At 31.5% G+C, this 10,446-nt stretch overlaps 1 protein-coding gene across 1 annotated transcript; it reads left to right on the forward strand.

Moving 5' to 3' along the window:
• The first annotated feature begins 402 nt into the window (after positions 1–402).
• LOC145789711 (uncharacterized) lies at positions 403–4,455 on the forward strand. Its single transcript, XM_082867000.1, has 8 exons — positions 403–509; positions 600–689; positions 764–1,293; positions 1,441–1,523; positions 2,564–2,634; positions 3,796–3,896; positions 4,037–4,237; positions 4,388–4,455. Exons 3-5 carry the CDS (start codon positions 910–912, stop codon positions 2,601–2,603), a joined length of 507 nt encoding a protein of 168 aa, XP_082723126.1. The 5' UTR covers positions 403–509; positions 600–689; positions 764–909; the 3' UTR covers positions 2,604–2,634; positions 3,796–3,896; positions 4,037–4,237; positions 4,388–4,455.
• The last annotated feature ends 5,991 nt before the right edge of the window (positions 4,456–10,446 follow it).

Genomic DNA, 10,446 nt, shown 5'->3' on the forward strand with positions numbered 1-10,446 from the left:
AGGAAACTCACTTCTAAGTAACGTCCGTCCCACTGCTATTCGTCCAACCGCCTTCACGTATTAAAAGATTCATCATAAAGCAGTCCCTATACATAATGGGACCACATAATAAAGCAAGTAACAAGGAAACCTCACTGCAAGAAAAATAGGTTTTAACGGCGTTTTTTTAACGGCGTTTTTTTAAACGCCACTTTTTTTAATTTTTAATGGCGTTTTATAACTGCCACGTATTTGTTAACCAAAATGGCACCGTTTTATAATTGAAAACGCCTCCAAATGCGGTAGGCACACGCGCGTCCTCCGTCCTTCCTTATTTTGAATCTCAGCCTTTTCTTTCTCTCAACCCTTATACGCACACACATCTCTCTCTCTCTCTCTCTCTCTCTCTCTCTCTCTTTCTCTCTCTCTCAACCCTCTCTAAGCTCCATCGAAGCTCCATCTGCACCGGCGATTTCGAAGATTCAAAGCGATTTCGAAGCTCCATCGCCAGCACGATCTGCACCGGCGAGGTAGCGAGCTCCACCGTCTCTCTCTCTCTCTCTCTTTAGTGAGAGATTCAGAGCTCCACCGTTTTATTCTGACTTGATCATTGTTTGCAGAGATTCAGAGGTTCAGTGATTTCAGAGCGATTTCTATTTCGAAGCTCCGTCGCCACCACCATCTGCACCGCCGATTTCGATTTCACTAAGGTGAGCTCCACTGTCTCTCTCTCTCTCTCTACCTACACTTTCTATCGCTAAAACTCTCTTTTCTCATCTTCCAGAAGCTCAGATCTGAACTCTGACCCCTCGATTACTCGCTTTTCAAGCTCCAATGGCGGTAGCACAATAGCCAAGCCTATATGTTCAATCTGCTACGAAGATCTCAATCCAATCATCGAAGCCCTTCAATCAATCTCCATTTGCGGCCATGTCTTCCACGAGCTCTGGTCAGTCACTTCTATACTCACATATTATAGTTATATCTTCACAGTTGTTCACTTCAATCGATTATTATTCGAGAACGATCTTCAATTTGATGTGTTTTTTTGACAAACCTAACCTTCAACAATGTATCGAGTACTGTTCAAATGTGAAGAAAAAACGATGTCCTGTATGCAAGCAGGCCTTTTCGGAGGCCAATGTTAGTCGGCTTTATTTCCAATCAGTAGGCAACCTCTATCAGAAATTGATCAATTGCGAAGATAATCCAGGGGAGTTGCATAGGGAAATGGAGAAATTGGAAGGGAAGGTTTTAGGACTCAGATCGGCGATAGAGCGTCATCAGAAAGATGTCGAAGAACTCAATGAGGAGGTAATTTAATTTCATTGCTGTTCTTTTCAAATTGTTTTTTTCAGAGGCATACAGTTCTTTTCAAATTGTTGAGTGTGTTTTTTGTGTTTTACATGTTTACACAGGTTGATTGAAACCTTCTCATTTAGCTCCTTCCTTGTATAATAGGAACTTGATAGATCAACTTTGGAGTGCGTAAGGCTGCAGGAAAGGAATATGGTATTGGCCAAAGAGCTTGCAACGTTGAAACTGTAAGTCCCTTCATACTAGTGACAGAACCATTTATGTTTCGAGTCTCCAAACGAACTTTGTTGATTATTATGGCTGTCTGATCGAAACACTTCGAGATCGAATGTTTAGGCCCTAACACATTCATTGAAACACTTCGAGATCGAATGTTTAGGCCCTTTTTGTCTACAATCATTCCTGAGAATTCAAGGTAGGTAATATCTTCTCTGTTTTTTAGTTCCTTACATTGATTTTATTTTGTATATTATGTGGCTATTTTTGATAAAATAAATTTCCCAACATAATAGAAGTTGGATTACCAAGCAGGCCTTTTCGGAGGCCAATGTTACTCTGGATTTGTGCATTATTAATGGATAATAGGCAGCGTCTGAAATTTTCAAATGTTGGTATTTATTCATTTATTATTAATGGATAATGGTATTTATTCATTTATTATTTTTTTTTGTTGGGTATTCCCGTAGCTCTGTGATGGACGATTGCTTGCAAATAACGGGTGAGTTGCTGAGATGAGAGATACTTTATTGAAAAAAGAGAGTTGGTGAGAGATAAGCATGTGATGGGAGCAACTGGTGTTGTATTACCAAACAGTGGTAGCAAAGTGTATAGATTGTGATTTTTTTTTTGTCACATCTAGTTCCTTTGTTTTCTTTTGTTTTTACTTTGAAGGACATAATACGTATGGAGAGAATCAAAGTGTTTAGTTGCTTGTTGAGAGTGTCGCAGCTTGTCAACATATTGCCTTAAAATTTGAATCCTTGGTTCCTTACCATGTGCTCATATTGGTTGATACTTACTTTTATTTATCTAAAATGCCAAGATTTTTATTTTGTCATTAGCTGCAGTCTTTGAAGTTGGCCATTCTTTAATTTTAAGTTTTGCATGCCATGTCTGAGTCATTAGCCTTTTTGTCGGAGTTGCATTATCTTTCTGTAGTTTTCTTCCTGTTGTAATTTGTATGTCCTGCTAGCTCACTATTGTTTTTTCAGTTTGGATGTATATTGCCTCGTATGGATGGAATCTAACAGCTTTAACTAACTTGCAGTTCAAGAATTGCACAGCAAGGAGGTGAAATCGTCATCTGATTCATATTTGAAAGGTCTCATGATATTAAAGGTGATCTTGGGAACAGTTTGATGCTTAAAATACTTACAAGTTTCCCTGAACAAAGTGCTGAAGTGTTTAGTTGCATGGTTACCCAACAGGTTTTTACATATTTATGTGAGATTACTATTACTATCCCGTGGAGAATCTTATCAGCTAAATTCTGAGTGATCTGCCTCATTATGTTTTATCATGTGCGATCTTCAAATTTTCTAGTCTGATACTTATTGGAGCTTGTTTTAATTCTAAATTGCTATTGTTGTTCATTCACATTTGTGTTTTGTGTGAAGTGCAAAAGTCATGTTCTCGATATCCCTGTTGAAGCAGATTATTTACAGAAATTTCTATTATTTTTACCAAAAGTAGATAAAAATGGAGACACTACCTGAATAGCGTGGTTCTTAGCATCTATATAACCCTTAAAGCACAGGGTTGTAACACTGATATCTGTATGTTGTGAGAACAGCCTGAGAAAATGTTTATGGATTAAGATCATCATCTGCAAGGCTACAATGTGGATACTAAGAGAAGCAACTAGAAGCCTGGAATAGATGGTCTTCACATAGCAAAAGGACAAGAGAAATACCTAAAAAGAGTCGAAAGATAGAAAGGGGATATTTTTTGAATAACAAAAAATTTATCTTGATTACTATGGTTATAAGTCAATGTCCTCAGTACCTCAGTGCTGAAGGTGTACTTTGCCATATTAACCTGAATCAAGACAGCTTGAATTACTTCATCTATTGTTCCTGTCAACTAATCCCATTTTATTGAAGAGTATGACCACCAGAAGTTAAAAGAATATTGCTGTTATTAGCACGTGTGATTCAACAAACTTAAAAGAAAAAATTATTGTGTCATGTGCATTAACTTCTAGTAACATATCTTGTCTAGTTGTTTTGTCAGTTTCCTTCCTTCAAAGATTGTATATAAATTTATTTTCATTGAGAAAGCTGAATTATTCTATTAAGAGCATATATTGGCATCAATTATTTAAAATTTTGTTCCTTGCATAACTAAAATTTTGTTTCTTCCCCAGTTTATACTTTTTTTAATTGTGCACTGATTTCTTTTAACGGGTAATACTCTAATTTTTTTCATATTTTTCCTTGAGCATATTTTATGATTATTATACTGAATTTTGTATAACTTTGGTTCTAAATGTATATATAGAGCAGAGTTGGGCCAGTGGAATGGTTGAAACCGTACACCGATGACACTATCATTGAGCTAGGGCAGAAAGGAGTAAAAAACCTTCTAGCCGTCCCAATTAGGTATGTTGTACTGTCACTGCTAGTCTTGGTGTGATGTTTTCAGATTCTTTACTGTCAATAAGCTTTATAGTGTGGCATGTTAATTTTCATAAATTTTTTTGGTTAGAGTTTTATGCTTTACACCCTTGTCTTTGATACAGCTTTGTCAGTGAGCATATTGAAACTTTAGAAGAAATTGATGTTCAATACAAAGAGTTGGCTTTGAAATCTGGTATAGAGAAATGGGACGTGTTCCTGCACTGGGTTGTGAACCCACTTTCATTTCAGATTTGGCTGATGCTGTGATTGAAAGTCTTCCATACATTGGAGCGATGGCAGTCTCAAATCTTGAAGCTCGACAGGTCCGACTTTGGACATTTATATTTAAAACATGGAACTAATGTGGAATGCTAGTTATAATGTGGAACTAATAAGATCTTGTCTTTACTGATGTGCCATATTTTATTTCTTTATTTTGTTCTGACTGGAGGTTGTGGGTATGCCTTTTGCAGTCTCTAGTTCCTCTTGGAAGCATTGAAGAACTATTGGCAGGGTGTGATTCGCAGCGTCGGGAGCTTCCACCACCGGTCACAGTGTGGGAATGGGGATGGACAAAAAGTGCTGACACTTGGAATGGGAGATCAGCTATGTTGGCAGTGCTTGTTCTACTGGTCTTAGAAGTGACTACCAGTGAGGGGTTTCTGCATCAATGGGGTGTGTTGCCCCTATTTCACTGAAAGGAATCTATGCAACTCCCTCTCTCTCACCCTCTAATTCACTCTTCTGTTTGGTTGTAGAGAAATGATACGAAAAGAAATTGAAAATATGAATTTTTGGTTTTAAATATATTAAAAAAAATGCAAGTATTTGAGCTTAGGACTGATCTGGTGGTCTGAGGGTAAGTAAATGGATTAGTCATTATTACTATCAAGCTGGACCTATGAGGGAACAGTTATTCTGAAACTAATTATAGAACCAGACAAAATCATCTCACATGGGTGTCAGATTCACAAAAAAAGTAGGACTCATCTCATGTGAGAGGGTTATATCCAGTTCTATAATCTCTTTCAGTGTTTTTAAATTTATTCATGAGGGAATGGCGCTGCATCCTGCGTGACCCAATTTGGGGGAGAGGGAGCAAGGAGGGGGGATCACATTTATTGTAATTCTTTCCCTTTTCTTTTTTCCTTTTTGTTTTTTGTATTCACATTTATTGGTTTTTACTATTATAGATGTGAGGGAATAGTAATCTCACATAAATATGTCTATACAAAGTTTTATTCATTATTGTTATTTTACAGGTATATTTTTTAAGTTAAATCTCACAAAATTAGTATTTCAAAAAAAAAAAAAAAATCTATTGCGGCGTTTTTCAAAATGCCACTATAGTTATATATTTGAAATAACAAAAAAGCTTTTACGACGTTCTTGATGCGTCGCTAAATGCCTATGTGACGTCATGTTACCGTTGATTGTCACATTTAGCGGCGTTTTTATAAACGCCGTCTATAATAATTTTATGACGCTTTTAAAGCGTCATAAACTTACAGCGACGGCCGCGTCCTCGGCGTTTGGTAGTAAGTGTCACCAAAGGAATCAACGGCGTTTTTCAGACATATTTTAAACGCCGCTAAAAGTCATTTTTCCAGTAGTACCTTAAAAAGAAAAAGGAAAAAAAAGGTACTTATCTATAAGTCTTAATAAGTGGATTTATTATTTAATAGATCTTATAAAAAAAATTTATCATAAAAAAAGTCACTAATTGTAAGTTTTAGTGACAATTTATAAAAATCATGACAAAAAAAATCACTAATTGTCAATTTTTAGCGACATATATAAAAAATTGTCACAAAAAAATATTTTTAGCGACAATTTTACCAAGGCTTATTTTCAATAGAACTTGATGGGAATTACGTCTAACTATTAGGACCTATTGATAATTTACCCCCAAAAAAAAAAAAAAAAAAACACACACACACAATCCACTCCCTTTATAGACAATAACATCAATAAAAATTTGAGAGTTCCAGTTTTGAAACTCTAAAAAGAGTTTTAGTGTGTATCTATATATATATATAATTTTTTTTTCTTATTACATCATTAAAACTCTCTTTAAAATTCTAAAATTAAGGCTCTGTTTGGTAGAGTTTTGGAACTTTAGTTCCACCCTTCGGTTTGCACGTGATGTTTGTTTACAGTTTTCAAAAAAAATTTCACACTTACTTTTGAAAACTCTTTCCAAGGCGGAAAAATTTGAGCTAACCGATCGTCCTCCCAAATGTTGGGTCGGTTGACCGGAACAGTGCATTTTTTTTTATTTTTTTTACAATTACCACATGTTATTTTTTATATTTTAAATAAAAAAATTCAGAATTTTTTAAATTTTTTTATGAGTTTTTAATAGAATTTTGAGTTGTGTGTTTGATTATGAGTTGTAAGTTTTTATATCAAATATCATATATCACATTAAAAATTTCCCACTCAATTCAAAACTCTTTTTAAAACTCATTTACCAAACAAAATTTTCACACTTAAATCATAATTTTAAAACTTACAAACTCAAAATATAACTCCTATTATCAAATCATATTTAAAAAACTCTACTAAACGTTTCCTAAAACTTCTTATAATTGACAATAACACTATTTGTCTTGCAACGAGCCAGCATACGAAAAGGAAGCTTTAAGAAAGGAACAAAATACCTCACCCTGGGGGAACAGTAGGTCTTGTTTGGTTTGGTTTTGGGAAAAAGGATTTTTGAGAAAATTTTTAAAAATTTTGTTTGGTTTGTAATTTTTCTTAAAAATTTTTCAAAATCACTTTCTCTCTCCTACACATCAATCAATTACTTTTTCTCTCACCTTTCTCATTTTCAATTACTTTTTCTCTTACATACATCTACTCAATTACAATAAATATATATTTTTTAAGATCTTATAATCCTTAAAATGATCCACATCATGTGGTTGTGAATCGAGTACCAAAAAAAAGTCCCACTCATTTTCCCTTATTTATTTACTTTTTTTTTTAAAAACCACAAATCTATCTTTTAAGAGTTTTTTTAGTCTATGTTTTTTATTTTATTTTATTTTATTTCCTTTTATTTATTTACTTTTTTTTTAAATGCCAAATCTATCTTTTCAGAGTTTTTTAGTCTTTTTTTCTTTTTTTTTTAATTTCAACCTAACGTATTTAAAATATGTGACACTTTTTTATAAGTCTCTTTTGATCTACTTATGTTTCATTTAGTCCACAATATTATTTTAAATTTCAATAAATCTTATGATTGACATAATTACTAAAATACTGCTAATAATATTTACATTTACAATGTGAATGTTCCATGATGTGAATATTCATATCGTTAATGTGAATGTGAATGTTCACACTATCAATGTGAATGTGTCAATGTGAATATTCACATTGTAAAATATGAATGTTCACATCATCAAATTACTAACCGTTCAAAAAATATTTATAAATGTAGAAATATTCATAAAATACTTTAAATATGAGAATTATGATTTGGTAGAGCAAATATTAAAATAATAGGACTTATTGAAATACAAAAATATCTTATATACTAATTGGAATACAAACACTTAAAAAAAGATTTTCTAATAAATCTCTCTTAAAATATACACCGCACGAGTTTATTCTAATAAAATTTTGATTAAATATTTGAGTTAAAAATTGTAATTATTTTTAGGGGAAAGAACAAATCAATATAGGGGTTGAAAATAAAATTCGGACTTATGGTATAATTTATAAATTTTAATTATTTAAATTATAAATTTTTTTCAAGTAATTAATTTTGAAAATTAAATGTGATTTGTAATCTTTCCTTATTTTTATAAACAAATTCTATGATGTATTATTTTTTTTGGATTACTACATTTGAGATCTCTGATTTTAACTCATTGTGGTATTAGTTATGACTTAATCATATATATGGTGACAGTTATGATACCCCCAAAAAAAAAAAAACATTTTAATTAATTAGACTTTATGTAGTATTTGGTTATGACAATTTTTTTAATTATGATTTCAAAATTTTAATTATGACATTTGTGATAATTAATCATACAAATATCATAACATACATATAATACATATCCATACAAAATTATGCTTGTAAAAAGATCGGTTTGAAAATACCTAATAAAAAAATCATGAGTAAAGACACAATTTAATATTTTTCAACAAATTAATATAAAAAACAATAGAAGTGGCTCAACTTTTCTAGAGCATGAGGCAAACCATCAAAATGAAGCCTTTTATGTTTTTTTATATTTTAATTGTTTCTATTTAAAGTAAGAAATTGTTTATAAATAAAACAAATACTAACTATGATAAAAATAATGGGTAAATTATACTCATCTTTGTTCAGTTTGAAAAAATACACTTTAACCTTGTAAAGCTGAGATAATTTAATTATGTGAAAAATATTAAACTAAATTGTATTTTCATTAGAGATGGTTTGGGATTTACTTAAAGGTCATGTTTGTTGACCGACTTGGGTGGCTAGACTGGACTACTATGGCTGTAAGTCCCACCCACAACTTATTTGGTGGTGAAATGGGAGGGGCAGATTAATAGTCCAGAGGCTTAGTAATCCCCTTCAGTATGAGAATTAGCTTCGTTGAGTAGAGGGTAAGATTAGAAAAATAGTGAGTGGATTGGAGTCTATCCAGTCGTCTGCCCAGATGTCCCGCCGATCATTTGTCCGGTCATCCGGAACAGTTCAAATTTTTTTTACCATGTGCACCTATTTGTTTTAATATTTATTTTAGATTTTTTTCAAAAAGAAATAATTGTTTAATTTATTTTGTTTAAAAATAATTTAACAAACTCATTATTAACCATCTCTCACACTATCATCAAAATAAACAGACTTTTATTTAATCTCGTCACTAACAATCTCCATATTAGCAATCTCTTCACTAACTATTTCTTCACTAATAATCACATTCAACCTAATTCATCAAATAAACATGGTCAAAAGGTCTAATCGCAAAGAGTGATCTTTGGAGTTAGGCCCCTAAAGAGACAAGGCCTCAAAGGTCATTCTTAGGTGGTGCTATATAATAAGATCACTCAATGATATATAGCAGTAAGTTGCAGACTTGTACATAGACGGGAATTCAAACCTATACTCCTAACACTGAGTACAATTCGTCTAGGTCTGAAGGTTCGTCCTACCAATCATATGTGTTGTTGCCAGGTGGCTGCCCTAAGAAGAGTGGAATCTAATACCTCAAAATTTATGTCTCAAGGCCTTATCATAAGTTTTTTATTTTTTTCCTTTGACAGTTTCAATTTTTTCGAGTTTTTTTAATCTATTTTAAAAATTAATTTTTATAAAAAAATTATACAAAAAATTCTATTAACAATTACGTAGTATAAAAAAAAATATTATATATATCTCACATTCTTAACATAAATTTAAATTCTAATATAATAATATATTTTTATGTTGTGCAACAATTATTATTATATTTTTTTTAATCTAATTTTGAACAAAAATTAATTTTAAAAGTAAATTAGACAAAAATTAAAATATAAAAAGTGTAAAAATAAATTTTAAGAATCAAAATTAAAAAAAAAAAAGTTGTCAAATATAAACGGGACGTTTCGTTTTAAGAGCAGGTTAATTTTTAACTTTTTAATTATTTTAATTTGGGATTAAAAAGTTCGTTTAAATTGAACTTTTAATATTTTTCAAATTTTTATAAAAAAAAATAATTATAATTTAAATATGATATTTTATTTTATTAATTTTTTATTTTTTATTTTAACTAATTTAATAAATAAAAAAACTAACCCAATTCGCTTGCCAACGAGGACAAAATATAATTTAAGGGCGGACAATGAATATGACTTTAGGCTGTACTGTCCTCATCACATCGTCCCGTTTATAGCCCTAAATTAGAAGTTTTAAAATTACCACTAATAAAGTGGTAAGGGTAAGAAAAAAATAAAATAAAAGCTAAATTATCATATCAATAATAAGGTTTATATGATGTCATATCATTAGTAGTGCATTAATGATAAGAGTGAGCAACGGATATATCGATCTGCCAAAACTGACCGAACCAAACCGATTCATCGCATTTTTGACGAATGTATGATGACGAGCGGACGGTTGCAGATTGATTTTCTCCAATCCGCCAATTTGGCTGACGAATGACAGATTTGAGATTCCTTTGGCTGCAATCGAACTGCCAAACCGCGAACAACCCTCGTAATTTATAAGACTTTGTGTTTTTAGCTTGTTTAAATATTATGTTTGTATTTTCAATTAAAAAAGAGTTTAAATATTTTGTTGAAAAAAAAATTTCAACTTGAATATTTTTTTGAATTGAAAAAAATAGATGGATTATTTATCTATATTTTTTGGTTTTTAAATCTATCTCTAACAATAATAAATACAAAATATGATATATGCTGGTTGGTTTTTATTTTCAAAAATAGATATAGATATAACAATACAGAGACATACAATTTCTACTACTACTCTGTTCATGATTTTGGTGATTTCAATTATTTTTATATTTTAAGAACCACAGAT

Source organism: Camellia sinensis, chromosome 1 (assembly GCF_055761805.1).
Source record: "Camellia sinensis isolate YWXY chromosome 1, ASM5576180v1, whole genome shotgun sequence".
Classification (NCBI taxonomy): domain Eukaryota; kingdom Viridiplantae; phylum Streptophyta; class Magnoliopsida; order Ericales; family Theaceae; genus Camellia; species Camellia sinensis.